Genomic DNA, 15,811 nt, shown 5'->3' with positions numbered 1-15,811 from the left:
TTGAGTAACACAATTTATTGGACTCTGACTGCCAAAGTTACTGCTGAGTTTTAACTACAATTTTGCATTTTGTGAAAGAAATGTTCAGTCAGATACCTGCTGAAGGAATAGCACACATCCTTGCCTCAAACTGAAGAAATCCCATCAGCAGATATGACACCCAGCCTGATGTTGCAGGGACGTGTGACTTGTCTAAGTCTCCTTCTCTTGGGAGCTGAAGAAATCATAGTTCAGGCTCTGGGAACTGAGTCAGGAGCTTCAGGATGCTTTCTGATGGTCAAATGTAACATCGTACACAGATCAGTGGTTCTCACATCTCCTCATTCCTCGGCCATGTGGTAAATCCTCTGATCGTGCCTGAGGCTACCTTCTTACCTGCTCCTGAAGGAGGACGATCATTCTGGAAACTGGAATGCCAGTGTGCTGATGGCTAATATTTAGCCCTTCCAAGAGTGTTTAAAGGAGTCCGTGCCAAAGGGTGGACACCTGTCCATAGCTTCAACATTAAACAAAAAATGTCCTCTCTCCTGGAGCTATAATTTTAGTACAAAGAGATGGCCATTATGTACACATATAATGGTGGACTATGTCACAAGATGAGCTGTACATGAGGGGAGGGAAACCGGATCTGGCTTCCGAGCAGCAGATCATAGCATCAAATAGAGGCATCATTGCTTGTATGTTTAACAGGTGTTTGCTGCATGAGTCATGATTAGACTGTAAACTCGCACCAGATTAGGTGACTTGTTGTGATGGTCTCCTTGCTCAGAGCCGTATTTATGATGACATGTAACTCATGTTAATATCCTTACAAACTTTTCTGATGTGTTTCCGAGATGTGTGCAATTAGAGACCAATTCAGATGCCAGGAAACATGCAAGTCTGTTAAGGGCATTTTTTGTTTCTCTGTTCTTAATCAAATATTTCGCTTCATAGCTCTAGTCCTATTGCTGCTTCAAGCTCCCAGAAATCAGGATCGGCCAGGTCTGATAGACTGTCTGTGTATCCCACATCTTAAAAACACAAACCAAAACCAAAAATAAAACAACAACAATAAAACCAGTTTTCTTTACTAAAAGTCCTGTGAGAAATATGTCATTTTTTCAGGTGAAGTACAAAGGTATTATTGGTAGATGGTTGTCCGGCTGCTGTGGAGATAGAATGACCTGAGTAACTCTTTGTCTTCCTCCAGCCTTCCAAAGACTTCCACAGAGTGAGAGGGTTTCCCAAGGCCTGAATGGAGACCTTTACTTCTCCAATGTCCTCCCAGAAGACACCCGTGAAGACTATATCTGCTATGCCAGATTTAATCACACTCAAACCATACAACAGAAGCAGCCTATTTCTCTGAAGGTGATTTCAGGTGAGAGCTCGGCCCTTTGGGTCTCTTTCAGTGGTGGTTACATATGTGGATCTAATGATTAGCAATTAAATACGATTCTGACTCTGAGGTAAACCAGTTCAGTGGTCAGGAGAATCCCTGTGAAGCTCGCTACAGCTTATGTGCTAGAAAGAGCATGCATACTCTAAATATTGTATTTTGCATTTTTCGCTGATTGCCAGTCCTGTTTCTATGGTAACCTCCCGACTCTGTGGTGTTCTGAGCATTGGCGTAGGCATTCTGCCTCACAATGCCTTTGATTGGTATTTATCCTATAGTTCAAGTTGTGGTTGGGGGTGGCAGAGTGAATGAATGAGTGAGTTAGCCAGTAAGATGTCAAGCACTGTGTTTACCTGGCACTTAGCGTAGACGTAGGAATTTGTTTTTGTCGCCCAGTGGTTTTTGACTCTTCTTCCCACTTCTATGCCCTCTTCATGATATTCTGTTTATTTCAGTGGATGAATTGAATGACACTATAGCTGCTAATTTGAGTGACACTGAGTTTTATGGTGGTGAGTTACACTGGTTGTAACTGATATTCTCTCCTTCATTGTAGACTGTAGTTCACTAACTTCACCTCCATGACTATTTAACTTTGTTTCTGTATGAAATTTCTAATTATATGTTTAATATCACCATACCAACATGCGTTTCTTATGAAACCTAGCTAGACGATTTCAACCATGTCACTAAAACATCCTCCATGGTATATGTATAATTAAACTTGTTATAATTTGTCATGTAAACCATTTCATATGCTTTAGAAAAAATTCTTTCATGTGTGTTCAGAATTGTATTTCCCATATTTTGTGCTGTCTAAAACCTTTCTGCATGACCTACACATGAACTGACTGGTCATATTAACCGCTAGAATACTGACTCACCTGCACCTTCAGTAACTAACATAGAATACATCCCATAGTAGTCGTCTAACCCTTCTTAAGTTTTACATGACATTACTCAGGAGAATTAGCAGCCGTATTATTCTTAGCTTTGGTAGAAACCCTCTCATTGAGTTCCGTGGGAACAAACTTTTAAAAATACATCATTCAGCTTCATTGTTTTAAGATGAAAAGAGTTTGATTTCCTTAAGGAAAAACGTGGCTGTCAAACCTAAAATATATCACTAAAAATAAGAAACTCAGGACATAAGGGCTTTATAATTCCCATAGAGTTTCTGCTGCATTAATTTTTCGCCTTTGAGATAGGAACATTAGAGAACATGGCAGGATCTAATTCTCACCTTTATTTGTTTAATATAGCCTCCCAAATACGGGTATCAAGAGCATTCTCAAAGTTGTTTTCAGAGGAGGAAGGTCCCCCAACAAGCTCTAAATCCTTAAGAAAACTAATTTTTTTTTTCAACAATGCCTTTTTGGTATTCTGAGAAATGAGAAATTTACATACCACCTCTTAATTTGGTTTTAGAAGTATCAAGTAGATCATTTGTGGTTGAAACAATGAAAATCCAGTCCTATGACATTTCCACCTGAAAATATCCCAAGGACTCAGTAGATAAGGCCACACTTTTAAGAGTCCGTCGGACAGAAGGCCTTTGGTATAAACAGTTCTAAGCTCTCTGACTTAGACCCTCTTTATTTTGTCATTGAGAAACTGATCTCAATATGTTTAGCTCTGCTAATACACTTTTCCTCTTTCTCCAAAGCGAGGGACCAAACACAGGATCTTACCCACTACACAAACACTCTGCCATGAAGTTTACCCTTCAGCCTTTAATCTTAATTCATGGCTTATAATTTGCTAGAACTCTGTCAGCAATTGCCTAGTTTCATTTTATTTTTCATAGACCTTGCAGTGTAGCAATCTTCAGATATAAGTCAGTGGAACTGGCTGTACTGTTATCTCCGGAACACATCAAAATACTTGTCCACAGGGCCGGGCGATGGTGGCGCACGCCTTTAATCCCAGCACTCAGGAGGCAGAGGCAGGCGGATCTCTGTGAGTTCGAGACCAGCCTGGTCTACAAGAGCTAGTTCCAGGACAGGCTCCAAAGCCACAGAGAAACCCTGTCTCGAAAAACCAAAAAAAAAAAAAAAAATACTTGTCCACAATAATTTACCGCTGAAAAAAGATTTGAACATCTTTCAAAATACACACTTTTTGCTTCGCCTGAATACCAGTCTTAAGGGACGTGTAGTTTAATGAGCTGACTTTTCTTTGCTGTGGCTTTGAAAATTGGCTAGCCCCCAGAAAATTAATACAGACCCAACCCAAATAAAAGACATGTACAAAAGGAATCTTTTTGCTGGTTTGCTCACACAACCAAAATTGCTTTTTTTTTTTTTGCACACCGAATAAGTGTAAGGAGAGAGTGTGTACACATAGCTAAACAAATTTCAAAACAAGCATTAAGCGGATTTGAAACCAGATTAGAATTCTAGCCAGCTAGACAATGACTGTGTTCCTAGAAACAGAGGTGCACAATTTTAACATATATTGTATTTCTTGTTTGCAGCTAAGCCTAGTAAAGAAAGGCCACCAACATTTCTAACTCCAGAGGGCAATGAAAGCCTCAAGGAGGAGCTAAGAGGAAACGTGCTTTCTCTGGAGTGCATCGCAGAAGGCCTGTGAGTCAACACGTTCTGTCCCGATGCTCACCTCTTACCAAATATAAAATACCAATAGGCATTCCTGCCCCAGGGAGAACCATTGTCTCATGCCTCTAATTCGACCAAAATCCAGAAAACTTTACAAGCATTTCCTGAGTAAACTTTGAAATCCATGTTATTGTTAAAATATTTTGATTGTGTTGTACTGCATTATCTATACTATAATCTCCTTGTGATCACTGTGCTTTAGGAAGGGGGTAGAAATTTGCTCCTTTCTAACAAACAACCTCAGTGCTCAGTAGGTTAAAAAATAACATCCTTGGTCATTTGTCTAGAGCGGGGAGGGCAGCATCTGAAGGCAGATTAACTGGGGGTTCATCAAGGTCTGCCACATGGTGCACCTCTGTCATCAATTGCACACAGGGCATGCCAAGGCCTCAAAACCGTGGCATGGCCCCAGTTCCTGAGAACAGACTGTAAGGCTCAGGTGTCTTTGAGAGGCATTTCCAGGAGTCCTTAGGCAGATACAAGAGCAACTGTGAAGTCAGGTCCATATGACAGGCAGGTTCTAGACTGTCTTCCCATAGTACCTGGCATAGAGAAAGTGCCTTTTGGGGGCGCAGCTACTGCAGCTGTGAATAGGATCCCAGGAGCATGCTGCCTTCAGGTTTTATGATTGTGTTGTCTCTGACCTGGCAATCCAGAGATCACATAAACTTTCCTTAATCCAGGAATGATTGTTTTAGGATGCGCATGGGGGCCTCTGCTGGCCAAATTAGGATATCACACCCAATGTGACAGATCTTCAGTTTAAAAACTCACAACAATCTTAAAGATATGTTCAAAAAAATCCGTCCCTTTTCCCATGATTTGTTGGTACCCGTAGGAGGCCTGTCCCTTTCTGAACAGAAACAGAGGAGAAATGGACTGGGGGTGTGGGGGCATGGCAGGAGGGAATAGGAGGAGAGAAGGAAGAGGAAACTGCAGCTGGGATGTCAATTTAATTAAAAAAATCAGTCTTTCCTAACAGAATTTTTCCAACTTCCATTTTGTTTTTCGTCAAGCACCAACATGACATTTAACTAGTTTTCTATCTTAGCACATTTAACGTTTTCAGATTAGAAACGTTGACTATTTTTTCCCTGTAAAGTATGGTGTTGTAATTTGGAAATATATAATAATAATATTATATATATTGTAAATATATATATATATATATATATATATATATATATATGGATTTGGATAACTGGATTGCCAGGTCAATGACAACACAAATTATAAAATAAGGCAGCATGCTTCTGAGATCCATATATATATATCTTTTGAAACTTTGAAATTTGGTGAAACCTGGTAGGAACTATACTGCTTGCAATCCAGGGACTGTTAGGCTTGGCATTAGAACACGCACAAGTCTTAAGGACTGTTCGGTAGAGTAGGAGTCTTCCCTAACAACTGATAGCTTTTCTCGATGTCACCTGTAACAGCAGCGTCGAGCCCCATCCCTCTCTTGCCTTATCTCAAACAGTCATTCTAACTATAAGAAAACATGTGTTGTAGGTTTCACACTTGAGTGATCTCACAGCTTTACATGTTCACAGCATGCTTTAATTTTAACTTCAGAAACTGCTTCATCAAGTTTATATGCTGTCATTATGTTCACCCAAACACACCAAAGCCATGGTTACAAACATATCCCTTGCATCTCTGATGACAAATATAGAGATGTCTTAAAGTTCCAGATCAGCCTTCCTTTTGTACTATTTCTTATACACATGGCTTAGTGTATACACACACGCGCATGCACACACACATGTTTGTGTTAAACAATCTTTTAAATTTTAACTCATGAAATTTTTTTTTTTTTGGTTTTTCGAGACAGGGTTTCTCTGTACCTTTGGAGTCTGTCCTGGAACTCCCTTTGTAGACCAGGCTGGCCTCGAACTCACAGAGATCCACCTGCCTCTGCCTCCTGAGTGCTGGGATTAAAGGCGTTCACCACCACGCCCGGCCTCATGAAATATTTTTAAAGGCATTATGTGAGTTGAACGTTCTTCTCATTAAGACAACTGGAGATGCTAAGGCCCAAGGAAGTCAGGTAAGCAAGGTCAGAGAAGAATTTAAGAGAAGCTCTGAGATGTTGAGAAAGACCTAACTCCATGCGGTATTCTGACTTTTCATCAGTGAACCATTTGTTTGGATTTTTCTGACTTAAAAGGATAAAATTGAGTAAGAAGAAGTGTAACATTCATCGGGCCTATTATTATCAATTAGTATAATGGTATTTTAAATTTTCACTAATAATGAAATGAAGAAAAGGATTTTAATTCATTAATCATTTAGTTCCCATCATGAGTGTCTCATAAAACAGAAAGTTTCATCAATTTAATGGGGAAAACATATACATGAGATCAGAGACACTGGTGTGTGGATGAGTTCATTCATTATATATTTTTGACTCTAGCTGATGTGGGATTATATTACAATATGATTAATTTAATAATAATTCTCTTGATTGACATAGTAAAAGTCTCTAGAGCATCTTACTGACCAGAACTTGAAAGAAAAGATTAGGTAGGTCCCTTTAGTAAGGTGATCAATGCTTGCAGTGTCCCTGATGGCAAACTTACGGTATGCCAAAAATTAGTATAGTCCTAGTTATTTGAAAATTAAAATTGTTCCAAGTATAGGATTTGAGTATTATTATATATAAAAACGTGGTGTTAATTTATGGGTCTATGTTTGTCATTATCTTTGCACAAAGAATTGATTACAAACGTGCACGAGAATTCACTCTCCAACACAGTCACAGGCAAATTCATCCTTTGTAACGTCATTACTTATTTATCCTCTCAGGCCTACGCCAATCATTTACTGGATCAAAGAAGATGGAACCCTTCCTGTCAACCGGACGTTCTATCGGAACTTTAAGAAAACCTTGCAGATCACTCAGGTTACAGAAGCAGATTCTGGAAATTACCAGTGCATAGCGAAAAACCCATTAGGAGCCGTTCATCACACCATCGCGGTCACAGTTAAAGGTATTTCGGCATTTCAGATGCATTCCCCTTGCTGCTGGAGAGGCGCCGAAGCACCCATTGACTGTGCCTTGGATCACGTTCTTCAGTAATGAGGAGTTTAAATTTATGTTCACTTTCATGGTGTCATGAAGCTTTTCTCGTTTCTATTGTAATCACATCCAGGCTAGATTACAAAAACCACTCCTTCAAGTCTTCCTCACAGAACTGCAATTAGTAAATGCAGAAGGAATGGTAAAAATAGAAAATCACAATGATAGGCCCACAGTGGTAACTGCTTCAGGCAAGATTCAGGGAGGAATTCTAAGATTGGTGGCTGAAAACAACTTTAAGGAGAAGCAAGATATTTGCATAGCTTCAAAGTGTTCCTCTATCCAAACAACAAACAAACAAAAAATGCCTAGTGGCTAGGACAGTTTTAATGTATGTCCACTATTTAACATTTTTTTCTGGAGGAGTGGAAGCTATGTCTGGACTTGAGAGTGGGTTATATAGTGACCAGCTGCCAATGAACAAAGAGCAGAGAACACCGGAGAGCAGTCATTTTGCAGTGGGAGTACCTGGCAGACAGGGCCTTAACCCAGGGATGAAGCCGAGCATCACTAATAAGTCACTGTGGTCTTAGAGTAGGGTGATCAGGAAGGACCCATCACCACTGTGATATTCTTACAGCCCCAAGCCAGGAGTTAATCCTGAGCAAACATCAGGCAGACACACTGATGGGCATTTTATCAAAGCCAACTAACACTCCTTAAAGGTGTCAGATCATGAAAGAAGAGACTGAAGGATCTCCCTAGCTAGAGACTCAACCAGTGGAGATGGTGTGGTATCCAGGTCAGGACAATGGTCACTTCCTGTCTCATATACAGTCACAATCCAGCTGCATGAAACATAGATATTAGAGGAACATGAGCAAAGAGGTACAGGACACTGTATTCTATCTTTGCAACTTTTCAAAAATGAAGAGTTTTAAAGTTGTTTCTCCATTTTATAATTAGAAAGTTCAGAGTTCAAAGTCATGTGATCTTCTATACTCTTTATAAAGTTTAAAGAATTATTTGAGGCAACTCACTTTTTTTTTCATTCTTAAAAGTGAGACTAATGAGTCTTTTACAAAACCCTTATAATCTACTGCAACCGCCCATGTATTCTTGAGTCAGCTTTCCTCGTCTCTTCTTCTCTCCATAAGCGGCCCCATACTGGATTGCAGCGCCTCAAAACCTCGTCCTATCCCCAGGAGAGAATGGCACCCTCATCTGCAGAGCTAATGGCAACCCCAAGCCCAGAATTGCCTGGTTAACAAATGGAGTCCCAATAGAAAGTAAGTGTTCTTCATTGTCTTTAATGGAAGGTTATTTTCAAGGTATGCTGTATCTCATCAATAAATGCACAGCGTTGAAATAATTCGTGTTTAGGATGAAAAGCTGAATATGAAGTTAACAGGGGCACCAAGTCACCGTCAAAGCTTTTTATTGCCTTTGGATAGTTATTTAGACTTTAAAGAGTTGACTGAAATAAATTTTAAAAAGAACTTATGGTAATAATTTCATGTGTATTAATGGGAAGTTAATAATATTTCTCATTTTTTAACTCAGATCCTGGGGAGAATGGCAGGGTGAGAAGTAAACACCACCAACAGCTCAGTTTAGCTTTTGGAGACTCACAGAGTCACTCTCGGCTGACAGGGATACTGTGACTAAGTCAGTAGATGACAGAAGTAAGAAACACTGATCTGGCCTTAGTTTTTAGTCTTGGGGAAAACCCAGCTGTCCTCCATCCAAGTTTTCTAGTCTTCAGGGGTCATGTCTCACTGGCTACCCGAAGGACAGGGTCCTGAGCTTTTGCATGACGCTCAACCTTCTCCCACTTTGCCCTCCTTGAGTACTGTGAGGTCTGCTCCAGAGATCCCTGAGGAAGACATTAGGACTGTGGCTGTGTTTGTTATCTTCAGCCTGCTTTCTGCAGGTTCCCTTCTAGCCCATTTTCATTAGCCGTCTTTCCAAGCTACCACAGTGCTGCCCACAGTGACCATTAAAGTGTAGCCAGGGGCTTTGCCTGAATCCTCCAAGTCATGGTAAAGGCTCATTTGGTAAAACTTGATTAGAAGATTGGGGATATGAGAAGGGAATTATGGCAAAGAAAAAAAATAAGAATTGGAATCTTGTCTCATTGCTTCTGAACTCCTTCCTAAGCCGTGGTCATACAGAGAGCAGCCAGCTACCTTTGTCTTTTGGCCTCCCCAGTGGAAGGCCTTAGAACACTTATTTTACATGTCTTGGAATTCTGACTTCTTGGGCTGGAGAGATGGCTCAGCGGTTAAGAGCATTGCCTGCTCTTCCAAAGGTCCCGAGTTCAATTCCCAGCAATCACATGGTGGCTCACAACCATCTGTAATGAGGTCTGGTGCCCTCTTCTGGCCTGCAGGCATACACACACACACAGAGACAGAATATTGTATATATAATAAATAAATATTTATAAAAAAAAGAAATTTCGACTTCCCTTTAGAGAGAGAGAGAGAGAGAGAGAGATATCAAACCCAATCTCAGCCTCAGGCTCACCTCCCAGTCATTATCAAGGCCAGATTCAAAGATTCTCTTTACTTAATAAAGATACTTTCATACTGCTCCTGATCATCTCCAACTGAAAATCAAATATCACGTCTACTTCCACATAACCAAAAGGTCCTTTGAACTGACTTTCCTAAAATTGAGTCCCCCTGTGTGATGGATGGCTAGTCGATTTGCTATCACTAGGAACGACAGCTTGCTCTTCATCCCAGGCCTGGCAGCCATGGTCTGAGTAATCGCACCCTGTGCCACGAGTGTTTGCTGGAGTATTTATTGGGAGTTTGCTTGTGTCACGAGCACAGTAGTTATCAGATACTTGGACAGAAACAGCTTGTGTTTACTGCAAAAGGAAATATGTTCTTGGGGGGGGGGGAAAAAAACAAGGCTAATGAGGCCAGTAATCGGTACTGATATTTATGCTCCAATTTTAATCATGATCAGAGCAGGAAACTCCACGAATCTTACCTCATGTTTATATATCAAGGAGCCACTGTCACTCCCAGGGGATTATGGTGACAACTGAGAGAGGGGAAGAAAGCCCAGAACTAAAAGATGTTTTACAGCACAATTATGGTTTTCTTAGAAATGCATATAGAACAGTAATAGCCATATTGAATACTCAGCATTTCTGCATCCAAAGGTTTGCTTTCTCCCAGCTCAGAGGTTCTTTGTGATTTACAGAAGATTAAATGTGCTCCTGAGATTTAGACTCAGCAAGAACAGACAAGTGGGAGGGAACATCCATCTAGCCACTCAGCAGGAAAACTGTGAGAGCCAGGGACTGTTGAAGAGAGAAACTCCAGGGCTTGGCAGCAAGGATACAGTCCTAAGCAGGGGAAATTGAGAAATTAAGTAATGAGGCTGAGCTTTCCTCCTGATCGGTTTATCATCCTTCCAATTTGGCTGTCTCACTCTGTTTTTCAGCCATAACAAAGTACCTTCGGCTAGATAATTTATAAACAGAAAATTATTGCTACCTGTGCTGGAGACTAGAAAATCCAAGTTGAATGCACCTGGTGACTTCTAGTGCTGCCTCTTCCTTTCTCAATGTGCAGTGACAGTGGGGACAGGCTCCCTCAAGTCTTTTGTCAAGGGGCACTGACCACATTTGTGAGATAAGAGCCCTTATGACCTAGTCATAGGACCCACCTTGGGGCTTGGGCTTCAGAATATGAACTTGCGGAGGCAACCAACCTTTGCAGGACAACCAACCTTTGCAGGACAACCAACCTTTGCAGGACAACCAACCTTTGCAGGACAACCAACCTTTGCAGGGCAGCACCAGCATAGCAGCACCTGGGGGTCCTTGAACCCTATTAATAGTTGCATTATGAGCTTTGAGCATGCCTCCACATGCATGCCTCTTCGTGGTTAAAACTAGAAGAGGGGTGTTTGGAGAGGGCAGTTATCTCAGGGAGACAAGTTAGGCTCTTCCACTTTAACCCCAAATCATCCAATTAGGTCCCAAACAGAAAGAGCAAGAATAAAATCTGTCAAATCAGAGTCTAAGTAAGTTCCTTTTTTTTCATCCCCAAAGTATGTTTCCTTGAAAAAGAAGCAAGGATGCCACACAGATATGGTAGAAATTGCACAACTCTTTCAGATCCAGGGTGCCCCAACTCAGATGTGTGCAGCTCAGAGAAGCTTCTCTGGTGGGCATTCAGGGAGGGAAACTATGTACTGCCGGGTGGCCCAGCACGGGGCCGTGCCCACCCAGCTGCTCTAGGAAGGGCTGCTGCTCTGGGGAGCTACAAGCAGCTCTTGTCTCTGTCAGAGAGACGTGATGTGATGCTTCTTTGAGAGTGGCCAGGCCGGAAGGGCTGGGTATGGTCTATGGACATCTTCATAACTGATGGTGATGAGCAGGTGGGGACCCTGCATGTTTCTTTCACCGAGCCCTCAGCAGCTAGTCTCTGGACAGCCTCTGTTGAGTGTCGCCGTTGAATGGAAAATAAATCATAGACAGCTAAGTGCAAAGAGATGTGTCCTGATGCATACTGAGGTCCTCTAATCCACATTGAAGAGGTCGGTAAGGGAATAAAGCCCCGAAGCCAAGCAAAAAAATCAGTAGAGGCTTGAAGAGGTAGATGCCACTCTTCTTTACACTTACCGGTTGACCATGAACTTAAACAAATCTGCGTTTGAGGCTTGTGGACAGTTCTGGAATCAGGCCTGGTGCTTGCCCCTCATTTGTAGTTTGTTGAGTAGCGCATTTAGTAGTACGAGGCCATGGAAGATAACAGAGAGATGCCGAGGCAGAAAAAGAGAAAACCTCATAGCATAGTGGCACCAAATGAACCCAGAGGATCACTAGCCTTCAACAGAGCCCAGCACAGGGAGTCCAGCATGGGCTCCAGAAGTTGGCCTGAGGCCCAAGCTGCCTAGTTGGTAGCACCTTCCACACAAGAGAATGCCAAAACCTTAGATGGACCAGCAGCTGCTGGTCGAGGAACAGCTGTGCTTCTGTGGTAGCACTGTTCAGGGCATCAGCAGCAGCCCTGTCAGGAGCCTCAGGTCTGTCAACCTATGCCAACCAACAGAGACGCAGTCAGGGACCACATGATCAGACACACAGCCTGCTTCTCCTAACTTGTTGGTAATCATCCAAGGACTCTGACAGCCCCAAAAGCTCCAAACTACAAACTTAGGAATATCAGGGTGAGGTGGAGGTTAGACTGGGTTCTGTTGGCAAATTGTGGTGTTGATTTTGAGCTTGCCTTCAGACCTGGAACCTACAGCTTTATCAAACTGATAGAATTAACTCCAAAGCACCTGGATGCATCTCTCACTGACTTCTGAAACTCCGTCTCATTTAGGTCAGCTGGGTACTTAAAACTTCCTTGACACAAACAAGTGTGTTAAATACAGAATTCACCTCTGAAACACCCAAAATATTTTTTAACAGTCTATAGTGGTCAGAAATTATGTAGTTACAAGAGACCCGCAGGAAACCTCAGATATGACCTGGAGTGCTTGAGAGAGTGTGAAGTTGAACTTGGAACCAGAAAGAGAAACGTCTTCTCTTATTACCGGCGACAAGAGCATTTCCTGGCTCTCCTAGAAAGCAAGTGTCCCTCCATTCCTCTTCCTCCCCTTTACTTTCCTCACCAGAGCCCGTGACATCCCTGTTAGTGGTCCCCAAGGCCAAGATTCTGAACATCCACAATCCCTGTTTCTGTCCCAGGAGGCAGTGAGAGAGTCTATTACTTGCTTTGGTCCTGGAACACATAAAAATCTCACCCTTTGTTAAAAAGCTCCTCAGATCTGAGGAGAGAAAAGAACCAACTTGGTAAGAAAGAGTAGATCTCCTCCTAGTACAATTACAAGTTGTGCTCAAGTAACACATGAGTTCAGCTAGGGGAATGGAGGCTTAACCCAGAATATTCTCGAGATCCCATCAGAGCTGCCCCCTTCCCCCTTCTCTGTTGGCAGGACCTGTTAGGATAAAATAGCCAGGAGAAAGGAGATTCAGCTCTTCGCCAAAGCTTGGCTTTGCTTCATGTCCAATTGTTCATACTCCAGGAAATATTTGTAAAATCGACTAAAACCAGAAATCTAGAACTTTAATTTCAAACTATTAAATTAGTCCAATTTTATTATAATTAAACAAAATATTAAGTGCTTCTGTCTATAATTTTCATATCTAAAATATATTTAATGTAATCTGGTTGACCTATTTCATGAAGTTCTTAAAGAAATTTATTCTAAACGTAATTATTCTAAATGTAAAATTATGCAATTGTTATAAAAACATTTTAGAGATTGAAAGTACTCAGTACTTTTAAGACATCATTTTTTTATTTTCATATTCCAAAATTGGAAATATTTACAGTCTTTGCCATTTCTTCCAAGAGAGTTATATATTTTTTTTTATGTTTTCTGAAGGCTGTCACACCACTTTTAGAACTCACCCTTGGGGCTTAAAGTTATAGATGTGGATGTATACGCTTACATTTCTTTCCTTGGTGCTTATTTATGGCAAATGATGTTGGTCGTTTCTAGAAATTAATTACTATTCCTTTAGACAATTTGAGTTTGCAAGTTGGCGAGTTCTTCCCATCCAGGAGCCAGCACACAACATCCAAAGGTTGCCAATGGCTCTGCAGCAATGACTCTATTTCGTGCCCAGCTACCAACTGAGCTACCATCTGTCGCTGCTGTTTCTAGGCTCTCTTGCTTCTCTTGAATAACTGCAGAAGGAAAACATAATGCAGATCTTCAAAAAGAGAGCTGCCTACTCATCGCCTATACCTCAGGTCCAAGTTTGTTTCCGTCCCAAATATTATGCCAGAAATAAGTATCTGAAAACTGTTCCACTGAGCACAAATGAGGTGGCTATAGTCAAATGCCTTTGGTCCTGAAGACAAGTGAAACCTGGGGCTACAGGGTGTTTTGCTTGTGGTTGATGCATCTCTACTTGGGGAAATTGTCCTTCTAGCTTTTTCAATTGAGTTCAGTATTCTTGGTCGTATTTGTTGTATCGTTATTATTGTGGTGCAATTCACAAACAGCATAAAATTTAGTACCTTAGGGTCAAGAATACAGCTCAGTGTTGAGCACTTGCCTAGTATGTTAAAGGCCCTGGGCTCACTATTGCTAACTTAACCCATGAATGCACGATTGAATCTTACGGAATACATTCTTGCACTACAATCTTCCAGTTGATTTTCATCTCATAAAAATTGGACTCTATACCATTAACCAGAACATGGTGGTGTGATTTTAAGATTTCAGATGCTCAGGGATGCGAGGTGGTCTCATCCTATGGTCTGTTTCCCGTGCTAAGAGTTTGGGCACTGTGCTCTGCCAGTGTGTCATCCTCATTACTGTTCTTCATTGTGTGGCACACCTTCAGAGGTGCAATCAGAGTGGGTACTAAATACCCCCTAGGCAGCCCTGTCACTGTCCAAGTACTAGGTCCATCTGCTTAGAATAATCCACAGAGCAAGAGTAGCCAGGGTGCTGCTCTGGGTTCCACCCTGCCTGGTTAAAGCAGTAGATGGACATTTCTTCAATGTGCCGATCCGAAAGACCCAATGATACAAGGTGTGGGATCCAGGATAAGAAACAAGGGCTTCGCTGATGTGTACAGATCTATGACTGTCAGCTATACTTGTATGTCACTTCCTGGGATAATGTAAGATATGTCCTCTGCCGTTATTTATTGATACAGTCTATACCCTGTTGAAGGAATTATGGCTCCCATTTGTATTCTGTTGGTAAGAATACTTTTCTTAAAGAAATTTCAATCAGAAATTACAGGTGTTAGTTAAGGAGTCGATTCAAAGAATCTTGACATACCCTATTACTAGTAGAACAAAAATGTGTCTAAGATGATTCTACACTTCAGCCATTGATTGTTGCTAGACTTTTGGACACTAATTTTGTAACATTAATGTTTAGAAACTATTTTTAAACTACCTATCATACTTCTTCAGGAATAAGGGTATTAGTTACTCCCTGGGAGCTAGTTGAAGTTTTAAAAATCCTTGGACGGCAAGAACTTGTCTTCTAGTTCAACTTATGATTCATTGTTAGATAATTCTCATCCGGAACAACTAAACTGTTAGTCTGTAGGGATAATAGTCAGAATGTGCAGTAGTTACAATAAGATCTCACAAAGATGTCTGCATCCCAATCCTTGGAAACGGTGAACATGTCACCTTACAGAGCAAAGGGGGACTTTGTACATGTGGTTAGGAGCTTTCTAATTTGGAGATCCTGATGAATCTGCTTGGTTCCCAGTTTCATCACATGAACCCGCAAAGGTACTATGCCTCTCTGGGCTTTGTTCAGGGAAAACCTGATTATGGAAGAATAAGCAGAAAAAAAAATTACACTGATGGTTGTGCCAGGAAAAAGGGGAAAATATGGACTAATAAATTAGGAATCCCCCAGAAAAAAAAAGGAACAAAGAAGTGTATTCCTCTGCAACTCAAAGAAGAAGCAAGGCTTTCCTGGGACTGTGACTTTACTTCAGTGGGATCCTCACAGGCTTCCAATCTGGGGAAGCAAAGGGCTGAGAATTTTGTGTTGTTCCAATAGCGTAGATTTGCTGTAAATTGTATAAGTAAAAAACTATTACAGAATGAATGAGCACAATGCTTGGGCACATAAAATGAAGGGGAGTAGCTATAGCTGGATTTATTTTCATTAAAGTGAGTTAATAAGCCACAGGTGTGCCAGATACTTTTATTTCCAAGTGATAATTGAGTCTCATAATAGTGATACACAACCGTTTCTGGCCACCAT

At 41.3% G+C, this 15,811-nt stretch overlaps 1 protein-coding gene across 37 annotated transcripts in view; it reads left to right on the top strand.

Annotated features, from left to right (window-relative positions):
• The window catches only part of Nrcam (neuronal cell adhesion molecule), a 265,879-nt gene that overhangs the window by 196,167 nt on the left and 53,901 nt on the right, over positions 1-15,811 (top strand). For 28 of the 37 annotated variants that reach the window (XM_041658260.1, XM_041658259.1, XM_041658258.1 and 25 more), the window contains 5 exons: positions 1,193-1,363; positions 1,837-1,893; positions 3,858-3,969; positions 6,808-6,992; positions 8,179-8,310. In XM_041658260.1, the coding sequence (XP_041514194.1) occupies positions 1,193-1,363; positions 1,837-1,893; positions 3,858-3,969; positions 6,808-6,992; positions 8,179-8,310 (657 nt within the window). The remainder of the gene's footprint in view (positions 1-1,192; positions 1,364-1,836; positions 1,894-3,857; positions 3,970-6,807; positions 6,993-8,178; positions 8,311-15,811) is intronic. The other 9 variants (XM_041658262.1, XM_041658261.1, XM_041658288.1 and 6 more) reach the window with 1 other exon arrangement.

This window comes from Microtus oregoni, unplaced genomic scaffold (genome assembly GCF_018167655.1).
Source record: "Microtus oregoni isolate MIOR12 unplaced genomic scaffold, Mior012 000009F_ref0000495, whole genome shotgun sequence".
NCBI classification, from domain to species: Eukaryota; Metazoa; Chordata; class Mammalia; order Rodentia; family Cricetidae; genus Microtus; species Microtus oregoni.
Note: the sequence above shows the minus strand (reverse complement) of the source record. Positions and strands in the feature narration are given on the sequence as shown.